The 18,839-nt window shown below is 38.3% G+C and overlaps 1 protein-coding gene across 1 annotated transcript in view; it reads right to left on the bottom strand.

Moving 5' to 3' along the window:
* Gabra2 (gamma-aminobutyric acid type A receptor subunit alpha2) overlaps positions 1-14,025 on the bottom strand; it is a 112,868-nt gene extending 98,843 nt beyond the window's left edge. The window contains exons 1-2 of the mRNA XM_042678173.1: positions 13,943-14,025; positions 11,384-11,499 (exon numbers count right to left, since the gene is read on the bottom strand). Coding sequence (XP_042534107.1) covers positions 11,384-11,499; positions 13,943-14,013 — 187 coding nt within the window. The 5' untranslated portion in view covers positions 14,014-14,025. The remainder of the gene's footprint in view (positions 1-11,383; positions 11,500-13,942) is intronic.
* Positions 14,026-18,839: the final 4,814 nt, after the last annotated feature.

Raw genomic sequence — 18,839 nt, forward strand, 5'->3', positions numbered from 1 at the left:
CATAATCATGAATGTCATGTTCTTTGCTTCAATGATTACCCTTGCCTGCCCTAGATAACTAATTAAATCTATCCATGCATACTTCCTTCTACTGGACCCAAACACCAGCTTTGCAATTCCATTTTCTTTTAATTAAGAATTCCTTTCTCAGCATGCAAATTCGTAATCTTTCTTGTAAACCTGTCTGGTGTTTTAGTGAACTTTTCTATTTCTAAGAATTTGAAGAGTTTATATAATCATGGTAACAATAATGAATTTGTTCCACTCACTACAATTCTGACCATGGTTGACTTGATTAATTCCCTTGTGACAACTTCTGAAAAAAAAAAAAAAAGAAAAACTCAAATAATATAGAACCTGGATTCACCAACCTAAGGTTTGAGAAATAACTCAGCATGCTTTGCTTCCAAATCAAATGTCTTCTCATGCCTAGAGCCCATGGCTCATGCCTGCAATCCTAGCTACTCAGGAGGCTGAGATCTGAGGAGCTAGCCTAGCAAGGAAAGTCCATGATTATCTCCAATTCACCTCAGTTGAAATTTGGAGTTCTTCTTTTGTATTTCTCTTTTTCAACACACATCAATTTGGAAGTACTTCACTCTTTTACCTTCTTAATGGAAGCCAAATGCTTTTGGGGAATGCTTTTGGAAATATGTATAACTGTTCCTCTTTACTTAATCTTCCTTGGCTCTGTGATAGAACTCTACTCCTCTGATCACAGATCAAATGAATTGTACCGCTTGTTATACTTGTTCCTGAAAACATCCACAAAAGCTATTAGACTTGCTAACCACCTCCACAAATAGTTGGAAATGCTTATTTTTGACATACATTTTAAGACAATTATTATGCATATGTGGGTCCAAGAAAAAGAAAAAAAAACTTCATCTGTTTTCTGTTTTGTTTTAAATCAATTTAGTACTATCCCAATTAAGTAAATCCTCTGATAAGAAAATGCTTGTATATAGAAAGAATGCCATGACATATCATCTTGGGACACTTTGCATTTATTTCTCTAGAGAGCTGCTGCCATATAGAATGTGCATAGAGACGTTGAACAGTCGGTGGAGTTCAGTGGTAGAGTGCCTGCCGGGAGGCACAGGCCCAGGGTTCAGTCCCCAGCACCAGTTAGTTAATTAATTAATTAATCAGTCACATTTATGTTTAACGCATTACTAATTTTCATTTATGGGAAACAATTTCTGTTTTTAAGGGACAAACATAAGAACACTTTTAGAAAAGAACTGAAGAGTTTCTCTAAGTTCTTGGAAGGTGGCTCTGAAACTTGAGCATTCTCGACATCTTGACAAACACAAAAAGAAATGTGTGTCACACTGTTTTGAAGATACTCTATTCTCAATCTGACAATATATCAGAAATATAGCCATAGATCAGAAAATATTCTTCTGAGATAAAACTTGCAATTCATCACAGGATGTGTATACAATATTCTTAATTAAGAGGGGCTGGGAAGGTGACTCAGTGGTAGAGCGCTTGCCTTGCATGCATGAGGCCCTGGGTTTGATTCCTTAACACCACATAAGCAAAAAGAAAAAGACCGGAAGTGGCACTGGGGCTCAAGTGGTATAGTGGCTAGCCTTGAGCTGAAGAGCTGAGGGACAGCGCCCAGGCCCAAAGCTCAGGCCCCACGACTAGACCTCCCCCCAAAAAAAAAGAAATGTAAGAATATGGGATCATATTCCATTGTGTATATATACCACATTTTCTTTTTTGTATGTTTTTTATTGTAAAAATACTGTACAGAGGGGTTACAGTTACATGAGCAAGGTAGTAAGTACATTTCATATCAAGGGTTGTTGCCTCCTCCATTTTCTTGATCCATTCATCTACTGGGGGTCATCTGGGTTGGTTCTATGTCTTAGCTATGGTGAATATATATATATATATATATATATATATATATATATATATATATACAGAAAGGAATTCTACGCTTCCATCAGAAAGATGGAAGCCCCATTTGTAAGGAAATGGAACAAATTGAGAAAAAAATCATATTAAATGAAGTAAGCCAGACCCAAAGAAACATAGGTCCCAAATTTTCCTTTATTTGCAATAATTTTTATATGTTTAGGATAGTTTTAGCATATGAGTAGAATAGCTCAGTAGCTTATGTACATATGACCATATAAGATGATGCTAAGTGAAATGAATCCAAGACATAGGCAGAAGAGATTTTTCTTTGCTGTTGTTTTTAATGTACTACATGATTTCTTACTTCTTCTGTGTATTCTTCCCACTATGGTTCATCCCTTGTTTTTACTGTATTTGATTTTGGTACTCTGGGTAATGTATATATGTTTATCTGGATTAGGGAAAGGAAGGGGACCAACAAAATGGTAAGACAAGGAACAAAGGGGGAATCCAATCCAACAGTGATATGTGGAAAATGATCTGTACAACTTAGCGGAGATTGCAAGGGAAGGGAAAGTAGGAGAAAAGTGAGGGAAGGGGTAACAAGTTTGATAAGAAATGTACTCATTACCTTACTTATGCACATCAGCTTGACAATAAAAATAAGTATTTTTTAATGTAAGAAGAAATCAATGTCTAGGACACATGAAAGGCAGTAAGAGCCAACACAGTACCATATGAATTAGTGCAAAGACTGAGTCTTATTCATCATATTTCCTGTATTTAAAATGGTATGAGAAAATCTTGAACCCTCACTAATAAATACTTGAATAACTAACCTATACTTGTAGCTATAGAATGTGGCCAGCTCCAGATACATGTTCCAAGTAAAGCTGATTTATTTCTTTGGCTCTCAGTAGTAAATCATTTGCAGGAAACATATGATAATATTTTGGATTATTTTGAGAATGTCCATAACTGCCAGCAAAGGATCTTTCTGCCCCAAAAGAAACAATTCTACAATCGCACGTCACTGGATTCTGTAGAGAATCTGGCATGTCACATGCCTTTAAAGCATCCATGTCCAGGAACAAAATTAGGAGGATAACTTCACTCATTTTTCCCCATGTTAACACACTAAACAGTAATGAATTGCTCACTGGCCAAGCTGTTCCTTTGGCCATCTTCACTGCCAATATAGTTTTCTACAATATGCTCAGGCCATAGTTATCAACAAAACAACAACACTAAAACCAATGGATTAGTCATGCCTGTGTTCACTTATCCCACTAGCTATTATGGGAAGGAAAAAAAAAAACCAGATATGTTCACTGTACCTAAGCCTAAGTGTTAAAGGGAGAATAATCAAGTAAGTGTTAAATTCTGGTATCTGAAAGAGGCAAAGTAACTTTTCAAAACTGTTCCTAAAGGCAATACTATTCAAGCCTCGATGCTAAAAATGACAAACTGTTGTTAATTAAAAAAATTATGGCCTAGCACTGGTGGCTCATGCCTGAAATCCTAGCTAATCAGGAGGCTGAAATCTGAGGATCACAGTTTGATGCCAGTCCAGCAGGAAAGTCTGTGAGACTCGTATGTCCAATTAACCACCAGAAAACAGGAAGTGGTGCTGCGGCTCAAAAGTAGTAGAGCACTAACCTTGAATGAAAAAGCTCAGAGACAGTGTCCAGACCCTGAGTTCAAGCCCCATGACCAACAAAAACAAACAAATGAAAGTTATGGAGAAAACAAAGCCCTATGATTAGCCCATTAAGACATGGTAGTATTCTCTGGGTTATGCAGTTCAGTGATGCCACCTTCAATTTTGTTGAGAGTGGGTGCAAAGGAAGAAAGTACCATGAATGCCATGTGTTCAGCCTGCCTTCCACATAAAATAATCAAAAGCTTTGCATGCATGCCATTCAAAGGAAAAATTGAGAAAACAGTTCTGCAAAAGTGCCTCACTCTAACCATGTTTGAAAAAGCCCATATTGGCACCATTCTTTACAAACAGTGGCCAGCAACACAGTGAGTCAGTGATGGTATGTAAAAATGCCAAGATGATTGCTAGTTATCTCCCAAAATATTTAAAGGGATACAAATACTGCCAATAACACTACTCTGTTCCTAGCATGCATGTGTGGAAACCCATCGGTATATAGGAAGAAGTCAGAGAACCTCAGACAATACTTGAGAAATCTGACATTTTAGATGTGTCCAGGGTCTGCACCTCCTCGTTGGCATCCAACTTCAGAGAGTGATGGTTCTGCTTTCAATTTTTCATGTCTCCCATAAAAACTTTCTTGATTTTACTATTAAGTAGTTTGAACAAAGAAGTTACATTTCTATAAGTCAGGTTATGAATATAGTGGGTCTTGATCAATGTCACCCTTCCTCACAAAAAATTTATTTTAAGTAAATAAGAAATGACCAATGACTTGCTATTTGCACACCTATGTGAAATATCTGCAGTATTTCTCTATCTTCTGAGGCTCACAAAATCTCAAAGGTTCAGTATCCTGTGACTCTGAGGCAGACACAATTGAATGCATCTGGCACAAAGCACAAAATAGGGTCTGAAATCTTCTTATGCCTTGAGCTCTTCATGAAAATTATTCTATTGTGTGTTCTGTCGGAGACCCCTGGAGTATGAGTCAGAAGGGATAGGAGGCTCATGTATTTGTAAGAGTACCAGCTCCAACTCCAACTGCAGGAATAAGGAAGAGAATGCCAAGTTTTACAACTCTGACCTCTGAAGTTGATCTGCCTCCATCTGACACTTCTCTATTCAGTCTCTTCCTTTCCATGCATGGTGCATTCCATCTTTGTCTTCCCCTCACCTCCTCAATTCCATACGCTGAGAACTCAGACTCTTCTCAGCACCAGACCTACCCTCCATTATTTCAAGACAAAGAGGTCTTACTATTCATTTACCTGATACAACTCAAGTTAGGATCTTGGGAATGCTTTCAATTTGGTTTCCCTTAAACCACACCAGTATCACTTAGTGAGCTGAAGTTATATGACTATAATTGCTTTCATACACAAAAACTAATTTTGTAGATGCATGACATAATAATCAAGAATAACAAAGATGGGGGGGGGAGGAGAAGGATTGGGATTAGGGGGGGAGGGGGGAGGCTGGGAAGGGATGTGAAGGGTAAACAAAGGAGGAGGCTGCAATGCTTGGTAAGAAATGTACGCATTATCCTGCCCATGTAACTGTAACTCCTCTGTACAGTATGTTCACAAATAAAATTAAATTAAATTAAAAAAAAAAAAGAATAACAAAGATGGACCTTGCTTTGGTCACTGGTTTTGTTTTCAGAGATTCTTTATGCATGCAAAAATTACATCCACAAAATGACACTGAATGAATAAGAAATACAGAAACATCGATTTTCTTTAAAATTGTATTATGAGGCCCAGATTTATCATCTAAGCCACAGGTCTTAATAAATCAAATATAAAATTAGATACTGTCTGTATTGCATTTATAGTAGAAGTAACAGTAGAATATTTAATAACTGTAATAATATGCACACATATTGAGTTCATGCCTGTTTGCCAGAAACTACAGAAAGCATTTTGATGTACAAAATAAAATATACATCCAACAAACGAGTACATCACATACTCTTTCCTCCATTCTACAAATAAAGAATCTAAAACCAGGAGAGCTAGGGTTACATACTAAAAGTTATGTAGGCAACAGAAATCTGACAGCAACAAAATTCACCATCCAGCAGAGGTACTGATCTTATCCATTACTTTATAAAGTAATACAATGCCCCATAAGGTCAGACTCCCTCTTTAGTTCTGAGAGAGATCAGATCTCTCTGTATTAATTTTTGCCAACTGCAAAGCCTAGGTTTTATTTTTATAGATTTGAGAGTAATAAAATTCACAGAGACATGTTATCAGATATCTCTGCATAGCCCAAGGATAAATACCAAGAGTGAAGTTGAAAACTGACCCTCAGACCCTAAGTTGGTGATACAACCTCATGTTTTTCATGGCTATAGACTAAAAGCTTCTTCACTGGTTCAGAGTACTGAAAAAATAACACTAGAGAGAAAAGTTCTTTCTAGACAAGCTCCTCAAAATAGCTTTTTGAAATGTAGTTAAGCATGGTACTCAATCTAGATTTTCTAGACTGCATCTATAATTGAAATACCAAGCCTTGTCATTTCTAATAGTTGTCACTGTTGAAGACTGTAGATGTTAGCTGTCATCAATCTATGAGGCCTGTCCACACATTCATTTTACTGGTGGCCTTATAAAATTGATCCCCAAACAAATAGTGCTCTGTTCCTTCAGGTTACAATTTAAAAGTCTCTTAGGAAAATAAAAATCTGTGGGTATCTTCCATAGTGTTGGTTCCAATAACAAATGAAGATAAAAAGGAAATGTGTTTACATGATAGGCTCCCTCTAATCAGAATGCATGTCCTTAGTCAATAAGATTTCCAAGCAATTCCACCTATGACTTTCTCATTTAGAAAGTATCTACCAAATGCATAGCGTATCAATAGTTTTGTTATGGGTTTCCAAACAATACTGCCTCTTAAAATGACAGTTTTCATGATGTGATACCTTCTGCTATTCCAAAACAAATTATGTTTGTTTAAGAATTTGAATTTAGTTGAGCTCTCCTGGTAAGATATACATAAGATAATTAGAACCCATCCTCAAATTTGATAGGTAAGTCAAGTCAAAAGTGGACCAGAACCATAGCACAGTAGACAGAGGTCATGTGATTTTAACTGGTGGAATAATTGCTTTGATTCTTCAAGAAGTCAATCTAACTTATGCCTATGTTAATAGTAAAAGATGAATGTGTTAATAAAGTCATAATTTTTACATTCATTTGAAAGTTAAAGACAGTCCTATGATTCTTTTCATGTTACCTTATGAAAACTTAAGTGAATGGAAATTAAACTTCATGCAAGCCAAAAAAAGTGCCTAAAGTGTATCATTCCAGTAATCCTAGCTACTCAGGAGGCTGAGATCTGTGAACAGCCTGAGAGAGAAACATCTTTAATTAACTACCCAAAGCTAGAAGTAGAAGTGTAGCTCAAGTTGTAGAATGCTAGCAGTGAGCTTTTTGCTAAGGGGAAGAACCCAAGCCCTGAGTTCAGGCCCTAATACCAGCACACACACACACACACACACACACACACAAACACACCACCCCTAACAACAACAAAAATTTACCCAAAAGGTAATTGAACAGTTACTAAGTACCTCCATGGTTCTGTATGGGTAGAAATGTCACTGAATCAAGTGAGAAAATAGGCAAGAAATTTCTGAACTCACAGAGACTTCATCTGACTTCAACAGACAAAAGTAGGCAACTATCACAACAACAGTAAACACTCCTATTGAAATGTAGGTGCTTATGAAAAGAAAAAAAAGCTTGGTAAGACTGTTGAATGAACACATTTGTAGTATTTAATAGCTTAGTCAAGGTAGACATCATCAAGAAAGGAAGAGAATAGTGAGGAAACAAAAAACAGTTTCCTTGCATATCCAAAGAACAGGGTGACTGAATCAGGAGAGTTTTGTGAGATGACGAAACAAAGAATGAGTGGGAATACAGTATAACCAGCTTTAGAGGACAGCATGCCTGTAATCCTAACTACTCAAGAGACTGAGATATGAGGATCGCGGTTCAAAGCCTGCCCAGACAAGAAAGTCCATGAAACTCTTATCTTCAATTAACCACCGGAAAAACCAGAAGTGCTGTAGTGGCTCAAGTGGTAGATTGCCTACCTTGAGCTGAAGAGCTTAAGGACAGTGCCTAGGCCCAGAGTTCGTCTCACAACCAGAATAAAAAGAAAAAAAAAGAAATCCTCTTTGCAAAGAATAGGGTACCAAGGAAGGATTTTAGGTAGGTGAGCTATGTGAACTGACTTTAATTTTAAATAGAATCTAAAATTAAGCACAGAATACTTTAAAATGTTATGACCAGGGGCTGGGAAGGTGGCTCAGTGGTAGAGCTCTTGCCTTGCATGCATGAGGCCCTGGGTTCAATTCCTCAGCACCACATAAGCAAAAAGAAAAAAGCCGGAAGTGGCGCTGTGGCTCAAGTGGTAGAATGCTAGCCTTGAGCTGAAGAGCTTGAGGGACAGCGCCCAGGCCCAGAGTTCAGGCCCCACAACCGGACCCAAAAAAAAATGTTATGACCAATATATTGTTCAAACTTCATCATATATATGAATCCCTATATACCATCCTCCTCTCAGAATAACATAGAAAATATTAATCTCAGAGTATCTTACATAACTTCTATAAGGAGAGATAATGTAAGGAGTAAGAAGTTAAGTCTAATTTGTAGTTAACAACTAGTTTCTCTCTCCTAAGCATGAATTCATAATAAAGTTTTAAAGAAGTTAAAATACTAATTGAGATCAACTATTTAGATTAATTGTATATGCCATTCTTTTCAATATTATCAATTGAATGGTAATGAAAATCTAATTTTTTAAATAACAAATGTGCATTCAGACAAGTACTAAATGGTCAAATAACTGCTAAGGACTACAGCTGTAATTGTGTGTGTGGGGGCGGGGGGGTATGTGTGTGTGTGCTGGTTCTTGAACTCAGGGTCTAGGCCTGTCCCTTAGCTTTTTTGCTCAAGAAAAGACCACTATCCTATGAGCCACAGCTCTACTCCTGAGTTTTTGTTGGTTAATTGAAGGTAAGAGACTCATAGGCTTTTCTTCTGCGGCTGGCTTTAAACCGTGATCCTTAACTCAGGCCTAAATAGCTAGGATTATAGATGTGAGCCACAGAACCCAGCCCACAGGTGGTATTCTATCTAACCTGTCTTCAGAGTATGTAGCCAGGTTATAGTATATATTGTGTATGCAGTATATAGCTAGGTTATCTCACCGCACCACTCCTTTATGGAGTGAAAATCAATGTATCACCTCAAGATGCTTAAATAAAACTCCTGCCAACAATGAGTTAATTCCATTCTTTGGATGATCAACTGGTTTCAGAAATCTAACAGTCAGCATTCATCATATGGTCACATGATATGTGAATCAGCATTTTGTTCCTTAAATCACAGATGCTTTATGATATAATATCTTGCCTCTGTGCGCTTACAACCTTATTAAGGTAAGAGGGGATACACAGAGATGTAGCAAATAATACAAGATAACACTAAGTCCCAAATGAAATCTAGAGCTAATAACTGCTAAAAAAAAAAAATAAAGTCAATAGAAGGAAAAAAGGAATCCAGGTTATACAAAATCTTTTCTATAGATGACTGGTGTTAACATGATTTGTAGAGAAAAGGTGGGTTGTTGATCAGCAGAGAAGAGGAAAAAAACATGGCAGTCAGAGGGACTATTATGAACAAAGGCAAAAAAGAGCAAGTAAAGAGATGAGATGTCAGGAGCAAATGAATAGATATGTTAGCAGTGCAAAGCGATGAAAACTGAGTAAAGTGGGAAACAAAAAGTAGACAATGGAAACCTTATTAAATTGGGAATTTAAGAAAGAAGGAAAGAAATTGACATTTTGTAAGCTCTCCCTGTAGCGCCCATGCTTCTTGCAGGCTGTGGTTTTGTGAAATCCTCACAGCGTGGTTAGAAGGTAGAAAGGCAGATATGCTATGGCTACTGTCAATGAAAAGAACAGATATAAAGGCCAAGATATAGCATTCTATCCACAATGAAGCAGAATCTCAGTCTAGTCCTGTTTTCCTTCAAGACTTACGTGCATTTCCCTGTCCCACATAACAACTCCCAGATGTAATGCATAGTCACCAAAATATTTAATTAAGAAAAGAGAATGGCATATCCAAAGCAGTGAAGACTAAAATTTATCAGACTATAAGATATTAGCATATGTTCAATATCAGAAGATTGAAGAAAGAAGAGTAAAGTAAGAAAAAAGCTAGTAACCAAATAACAAGGCAGCAATAATCTGTAATTGACTAAATGGTAAGAATTTTTTGTCATTTATTTTGGCATATATGTTAATAAATGAAAAAATTCATATTTAATGAATAAAATTTTAAAAATGATAAGAATTTAACAAATACCATAAATGAAATATCAATAAGTCAACACAAATACCCAAACCCTACTACACAACTATAAAACCAAAGTGCAAATACTCTTCTTCAAAACACAAAGAGACAAAGTTGGGGCCTAGCTTTGATGTTTGAAAATGCATTTGGGCAGTATATGATTTATTTTAAAATAATAAAATCTGAGGGTAAAGGAAAATTATTTTGCTATTAGCAATTAATGTAATGTGTTATGTCAATGACTATTATTCCTCACTTTGATTTCTCTCTCTAAACGCAAGGTACTACTTAGAAATTCAAGTCAAACTAATATTTACATGGCATATTATTTAACAAGAAGTTGGGTCTCTTCTGAATTTTTCTTACCCCTGGATAATCCAAATGGTGCAATTTCCAAAGATACACTGAAAATTGACAACTAGCTATATTTATTCAATGCCATTATTTGCATAAATATTCAAGCATTGGATCAACACAAATATTTTAAGAAACTTATTGTAAAGTTGCCAAACCTGAACATATCTAAGATAATCACGTAACCTCTGAAATCTAGTGTTTATGTAATTTATTTTTAAGTTGTAAACAATTTGTAAACATCTAAGTTATGTGTAAAGAGCACATTTATCATATACACAAGATGTTAATTGTATGTGCATATAAATGCACACAGAAAAAGAAACAGAGACAAAGAAGAGAGATACAACGAGACACACACGGTGGGTGGTTGAGACAGAGAGATAACAATACTTGATGAGTAACAATGTTTTGACTCATCCTCCTTTTAGGAATTACACACCTACCCTGCTTACACCTAACTCAGTAGTGTCACTTAATAGGACTGAAGGATAATTCAATCATAACATATTAACCAAGACCAAATTCTTTTGCCTTTATGAATAGAAATGTATTCGCTTTTCTGACTGGAAAGTTCATGTTTCAAGTTTGAAATCAAACTGTGCCACAACCCAGAAATTTAGGCTCATATCCAATGTGTATTTAAGATGTCTTCAAAAGTTTCAAGAAGGTAAATCTGAACTGCCATTTAGAAATATCATTTGTGTGTGCAAAGAAATATCATTATAAAATCCTAAAAATCTGTTTGTTGAAATGCAATCCTGACATATTTTGTTTTCTTTCATACATTGTGTTTGACATAGCCATAACTACTCAGTGCTGGAAAGCTTTCACATACACTAAGCGTGTTAAACACAGCCTTGTAGAAATAAACTTGTCTGTAAACTGTTCACACAAAAAGACTGGGCTCTTTATGACTTTAGGTCTTCTATAAAAGGTAAGTTAAAAGCATTAGATGTAGAGAAAGGGAAGAGTAGATAAAGTTTATTCCATACATCTTACTTTTTCATCTATGATTTTGAATACACAGCAATGTATTCATATTACCCTTAACTTTAAAAGGCATTATTTTATGAAAGCTTAAAAAAAAAAGGAAAACTATTTTTACCTCCCAGTCCTGGTCTAAGCCGATTATCGTAACCATCCAGAAGTCTGTCTAGAATTCTTGTAAAGATGGTAATGTTATTTTTAGCCTCATCTTCTTGGATGTTAGCCAGCACCAACCTAAACAGATAATTTTACAAGCTGATATTTATATATATACATATATATATGCACATGTATGTTTTGCAAGTGAGACATGCTCTTCCTCCTTGGCTTGAATTTTAAGCTCTCTAAGCAATTTGTGTCATACATTTTTCTCCTTTTTTTCATATCTTTAAATATGGTTATAAGGAAGGCAAACATGCTGTTTAAAATGGATACTGAGAAGTATACTCTCAGAAGTTTGGTGATAAAACTATTTGAGGTTTCTAACACTTAATTCTATATAACATTATTTTCTCTAAACCCATGCCCTGATTTTTTATGATTATTTATCATCACATGAAAAATTATTATTACGGTTATTCTACGGTTAGAAAAGTTCAGTAATCAAAGGAATTTCTAAAATAATTCTTCGGTGTTTTAAACAGTAATTAGAAAAAGCAGTTGCCTGTTTGGAGGCATAAAATTTCTTTATCTTCCTCACACATATCCTTCTTTATCTTTTACATCTTTGGGTTTTAGAAACCAGGATTGTTTTCTTACTTTGGGTATACCTCCACCCAATGGCCAAGTACAATATAGACATCAGGGGAACTCTACTGGCTGAGTGCCAGTCTTAGTATAGCCAAGAGGTAGAGATGGACTTTGAAAATATCAGCAACAACACAGAATTGCAGAGAGTCTTGGAGGGCTGGTCCTCCTGCCTGCTCTCAGGAGAGAGGGAGGAGGCCAAATCAAGACCAAAATGTCCAGTTTTTTTTCTCTCTTTTTTTGTGATAAATTTGTAGGAAGATGGGCTTAGAGTATCATCAGAAAAGGTTAAAAACAGTGCTTTTTCTCCATTATTCTCCATCATAAAGTCAAAAAACTGATTTTATGAAATTCAGAAATTTGATGCAGAAACAACTCCATGTATAAGACAGAATGTCCCTTGTCACTGTCATCATTTCTTTCCCCCTCAGAATGATTCAGAGACTTAAATTACTGGCCCAAAAAAAGAATCCTTTATATAATAGAATAAAATACTGGCATGAGCATTACTGGTCAAATATAGAACAGAAAACTAGTAGAGAGTTTAAAGCACTGAGGATTTTTCAATGATTACATCTTGTCATAGATTATTCATGCCTTTTAAAATCAAAGATTCTATATAATTACATTCTGATCAAGGTATATTGTGTAACACACCATTGGCACTGGCCATTTGCATTTAAATGAATATTGTGCTATTGGCTAAAAATACAGAATCTCAAAAAAACTGGTAACCAACTTCAAATGAATACTGCTTTCAGAGTAGAATAAATTTTAAAATACTAATAACAAGATAAACATCTTCATAGTATATAAATAAATCAGTTACATCCATTAGCCTCAAAAGTTTCTATATTGCTTACTTAAGCTGATTTTAAGACAAATCCTAAAGAATAGTCATAAAATTCCAAGTAGAGCATTCTATTCAAAGTAGTTTTTCATCACATTTTATATTTTCTTTTTAAAGACAATATTCAGATGCTAGAGAGTTTTCAATTAAATAATGTTTTTATATGCAGTTTTCTTTTCAGTTCCAGAAAATATCCTCACACTTTGACCATTACTTTGACAGGAATACAGTAATTAAAAAGAACATAATGACATTTTTAAAGCCATACTCATGAGAGCGTTCTTACAAAGCTAGCATTTTATTCTGTTGCTTTTAAAAAATTCTCATCCTCATGACATTAGAGATGTTCCCTGATGGTAAAACATTTTTTTCTTAAAAAAGAAATCAGAAAAGATCACAGCTAAGATGTAGTTTTTGAAAACAACAAAAATTAATTTCATGTTTGGAAAAGGCAGACCAAATTAGTTACACATTTGAAATGAATACTCTTTTGGACTTTAGTCATTAAAACAATGAAAGATCTCCAAGTAAATAATATGGAAAGTTGAATAATAGATCAAGCTTTTGTTGTATTGTTTTGGATTGAGAGATTGTATACTACCTCCACCTAGAGGTTTAAGACTCACACGTCATTTGGATTTTCCATGTTGACTGAAAGCACCAAGACCATTTAAAAAAAGAAAAAGGGGTGGGGGAGACTGAGTTCCCATTCACATCACTTAGCTGATACTTTTCTGGTATCTTGGAGGAACTTGTTTTTTTTACATTCTGGAATTATTATAAGTACACATAGCCTAACCACTTCTTTTTCCTTTCAGAATATACCATGAAATGGACATCCTCAGTGACTTTTCTTGTATAGAAATTTTTTCTATTCACTTTTGCACTTAACTGCTAAAAAGCAAGAAGTACTGAACTTCTGTCATCAATGCCACTTCATACTTCACTGTCTTACTCCAATCTTATTTAATAGAAATAATGCTTCAAATCACCCTGATGCTCTTAATACCACAGATTGGCATTCAAAACACACACCTTTAACCCTGACTTAAAAAGAGTCAAACACAAGAAATGTCTCACCTGGCTGGGTCCCACACCAAGAAAACAAGAAGCAGAGACTGCATATTGTAGATGCTTCCTCTCCTCTCCATCACCCCTCTTTGCAAAGCCATTGGAGGGGGGAAAAATAAACACACACTTAACACTGCCTTCAGTCCCACCATCCGAGTAACCCCAAATAATGCAATTACATTTGCAGATTTGAGTTCCGCTATTGAAGATACTCCAATGGACTGAGCGCATATATAGAAAATATATTATATATAATGGAATTATTGGGGAGGAGGATTTTTTAAATAGCAGAATGACCATCCTCAGACCCTCCTCTCCCAGGAAACCCCCATCCTCCCCCTCCAAGCCCGATCGTCAGCAAATACTACATTTTGTGCACACATGAAATGCACAACGCCTAGGACTTAAAAGCTGACATAAACTAGAATAGGTTAGAGGGGTGAACGGAAAAGAGGAGGAGAGATGGAGACTTCACTCTATGACCCCCCCCCCCCCTCCGGCCCTCTAGCAAGACCACCCTGGCAACCACAGAAAGAAAAGCAAGGAGTAACCAGCCCACTTTTCCAACGATTCCCCTTTTTTCGTTACCATGCATCGCGATCTCACGCCCTCCTTAGCACTTACACAAAATAAAATAACAGGAGGAGGGGGGGGGGGAATCAAAGCAACGCAAACATCTCTCTTCCTGGACCATGCACACGTTTTGCCTAAGACCACGTCCAGGACCCAGCCGGAGCGCGGCGGGGGGGGGGGGGGGTTCCCTATCAAGGGCTGCTGCGAAATGATGCGTTTGACAGCTGCCCTGGAACCAACGACCACGATTCGAGGAGGAGCGTGAGGCTCTGAGCCCACAGCAGCCAGGCAGGCAAGGGCGAGCACTGTGTACAAAGTTGAAGACTATAAAAGAGCTGGGCTACCCAGCTGCCCGGCAGGCTCTGGGCTCTCATTGTAGTTGCCAATCTGCTTCTGGGAAGGAGTACTGAGAGGGTGATTATTGAAAGAATCTGGAGAGGAGAGGGGACCCGAGCCCCATCCGTGTCCGGGGGGGTGGTGGAGGGGGGACGGGAGAGGAGGCATGCACGCCCAGGCAAAGGCGAATGGGGAAAGGTCTTGGTTGGAAACAACGCGTGCCACCCTACCTGCACGGCCAGCAGAATTCGACGTTTTCCTCCTGGTCTCCTCCTTTTGCTTTAATCTTGATGAGATATAGGAAACTTGAGAGAGAGAGAGAGAGAGAGAGAGAGAGAGAGAGAGAGAGAGAGAGAGAGAGAGAGAGAGAGAGAGAGAGAGAGACTGCAGCAGCTGAGAGCGCCGGGTTGGTGGTAGGAGTACAAGAGGAGAAGGCGTCCGTCCGTAGTGGCGGTGATGGGCGGAGGAGGGGGGGGAGGAGGAGGAGGAGGAGGGGGAGGAGGAGGAGGAGGAGGTCGGGGGAGGGGGAGCGATGGCTGGAGGGGGATCGGGCGGAGGCACGGTGCGCGCAGGCAGTGGCGGGCACGAGCCCCGCGCCTGGAGAAGGAGGAGTCAGGCTGGGGAGGAGGAGGGCTAACGAGGTTCCCAGGAAGGCAGGGACCCCACCTCCACCCCACTCCATAGTACCCCTCCTCCTGCCTCCCTCCTCACCCCAGCCACCTGCAGTGGCACAGCCCGGGCTGTGCCGGGCTCCCCCTGTGCGCCCCGAGCGCTGCTCCCGGCGCCCACGCCGAGCAGCAGGGACAGAGCCCACGCCCCGCCGGGGGCTGCTCTCCCCGAGACCCCTGGAGCTTGGAGAGGGGGGGGTGTAGTGGGAAGAGGGGCCACTGAGGAATGCTGATGTGCAGTCGAAAATTCAGGGTGACCGGGAGACCCTAGTGCCCGGGCGACTGCGCCCTGCTGCCTGTACTCCAACATCCCCTGAGGAGCAACGTGTGGCTGTCTAAGAGGTAAAGACGCGCGGCTCCCACTGGAGGGCGAAGGGACTCGTCACGCCCGTACTCAGTCATCCGCGCAGCCACGCAGGACCAAGTTCAAAGCGTGTGGCCTGGACGCTGACCACAGGAAGTTTCTTTGATTTCCTTAGCCCCCCCCCCCCTTGGTGCACCGCGCGCTTCTTCCCATTCCGGCAATCTGGAGCGATTTCCCTTCCGCGCTCGGAGGGCTGGAGACTCCCCCTGGACCCGCTGGGCAGTGAAGTCCATTTGCAGGTTGTACACGTCCAGAACCCTCCTGCTAGCTCTTGGCAATCCTTTTCCCCAGATCGCTTTTCGCAAGCATCCTCCCCTGGCCCCACACCGGTCAGATTCAATCAACAGCTCTAAAAAGTTTACATTACCCCCAGCCAAATAATAATAATAACAACAATAATAACAGTAATAGTAAAGGAGGGAGGGGAGGTGGAGAAGGAGGGGCCTGCTGACCATACAATTCCCAGAATAGGGAGGAAGTGGCAAGATTTGAAGTGTTCTTGCTTTGGGCGTCCATCTCCCCCCCCCCCCCCCCCACCCACACACACACCTTAGTCAAGAGACTGTCTGAAGCCATAAAAATCCAAACGTGCCACAACAGCCACAAAAGAGACATTTTGTGCGTACTACACAGAAGACAGAACGTTGTGCACACTCTACTAAGGCAAAGCAGGGCTGGTGTTTATCTTTTCCAGAACTTGTTATAAACGTTCCACACTTTAAAAAAAGAAAGAAAGAAATATAAAAGGTAAGTACGCAAACTGCTGATGTTTTGTTGTCATTTTTACATTCAAAGTGAATAAGTTCCAAACACTACAATTTTGCTAGTTGTGCACCCCACCCCAATAAAATGTCAGATTATTTTCCTAGAGGGTGCAATTTTTGTAACAACCGACATGACTAATTTACAGTCCGTTTTAGCTTCGCTTTGAAGATGAGCAGAGGAAAGTTCAGCCTTTACAGTGTAAGCATTTCAAATGTCCATTTAAGCCTACTGTTCACCTCTTTCTGAATGCATGTAATAATAGGTTACAACCTAACCAAACATTTGTTCTCTTATTTAGCTGGCTCTGTGGGGGAAGGGAACACCACCCAGCTTTCTCCTCCATCATTAATATTCCTTCCCTGACTTGCTCATTGCAGGCTAATTGAAATTCACAAAGATAAAAAGCATGCCATTTAAAACTTTGCAACCAGGGAATCTAAACATCTTAGACCTGGTGTGAACATTTCATTTCCCTATTGCATTTTCCTATTTCATTTCTGAGGCAGTCTTGGATAGGATCTCTATCATTCTACCATTTATTTCACTATTGTTTATATTTTCAGAATACAAGTTGAACAGTACATGATTCCTTTCCAACCTTAATTGATCTGCCCCAACAATATTTATCTTTCTTGGGCATCATGTATTGTTTTATATTCTATGTTTTTCCTACCACTATGGTGTTTCCTCTTGGTTTGAATACTGAACTATTGGTTCCGACTCAGATTGCTTTTATTTCAATATTTTTGGCAATGGAAATGACTTGTTCTTTAAAAAAACTTTTTCTCATTAGCATCCTTCTAACTTTGTAATCTTCTTGAGATAGTTCACACTTTGTAGAACGTTATAAAGTTCAAAATGTCCTGATTTATTTTCACTATCCACTTATTTTTAAGTGTATGCAAAAGAGTTCACAGATTTGGATATGCATTTATTGGCTCTAAATTAAAAACTAGATTGTTTAAATCATTTTTTAATTTCTGCCCTTTATTTCTTCTTCACAAAATAGAAGATTTCATTGATGTTAGATAGCCGATTTACACCTCAGGGAAAGGAAAAGGAAATCATTGAAGCTGATTGCAGGCCTGAACTTTATAGCTCTCCCTATACTGAGATATTGTCATGGTACTAATGCAGCCAAATTTCTTCAGAAATTTGGAGCAAAGTCCAGTTTCCCCCAACACCTAACAAAGCTAGCCTGATTTTGCTCTTCATGATGAAGATTAGGCTAACTGCCTGAAATTGGAAAGCCAGTGTGTAATCAGTGACTGAGTTCTTCCTACCCATTCCATTTAGAACATGCCCTAAAGAATCTAATCCTGGAGAAGAACCATCTAATTGGTTGGTAGTGAGTGCATTCCCATATAGGCTCGGGGAGGGCAAATCTCTCTGTCTAATTATTACTCTCACACATGGATGGAGAGGGTTGCAAATTTCCCCAAGGAAATTCCACCTGAATTCCAACTACAAATTGGAAAACCTTTGTGGTTGTCCGGTTGCTTTCTTTCTTTATCTCTTAAAATATTATACAGCTTCAAACTGTACAATACAGCTTTTGAACAGATATCTGTAGACCCCAGTTTGGCATGATGCAATAAGAAACTACCTTTCCTTACGCACATCACACTTTCTACAAGATACACTGTGTGTGTGTGTGTGTGTGTGTGTGTGTGTGTGTGTGTGTGTATATATATATATATATATAATAGATGTGTGTATGCATGTGTTAAGTCTACCATAATATACAATATATTGATGTATTATATGTACAAACATATATATATATACAGGTATGTACATTTTTTGGTAGGTAGAAAGACAACTGAACAAATAGAAATGGACCTGAGAATTTTATATAAGAATAGCATTTAAGTAACACAATTCTACAAAAGTTGAAGAGAAATTTTACAACTATGTCAACAAGAATAATCCATAAGTAAAAATTTAAGTATGTCAGTACATAATAAATGTGTATGCACTATAAGTAACTTGTTCCATGTGTATGCATCATTCAAAGGAAGAGATAAATTTACCATAGCTAAGACATGGAACCAACCCAGATGCCCCTCAGTAGATGAATGGATCAAGAAGATGTGGTATATATACACAATGGAATTCTATGCCTCCATCAGAAAGAATGACATTTCCCCATTTGTTAGGAAATGGAAAGGCTTGGAAAAAATTATATTAAGTGAAGTAA

This window comes from Dipodomys spectabilis, unplaced genomic scaffold (genome assembly GCF_019054845.1).
Source record: "Dipodomys spectabilis isolate Male_0828 unplaced genomic scaffold, ASM1905484v1 ptg000043l, whole genome shotgun sequence".
NCBI lineage: Eukaryota > Metazoa > Chordata > Mammalia > Rodentia > Heteromyidae > Dipodomys > Dipodomys spectabilis.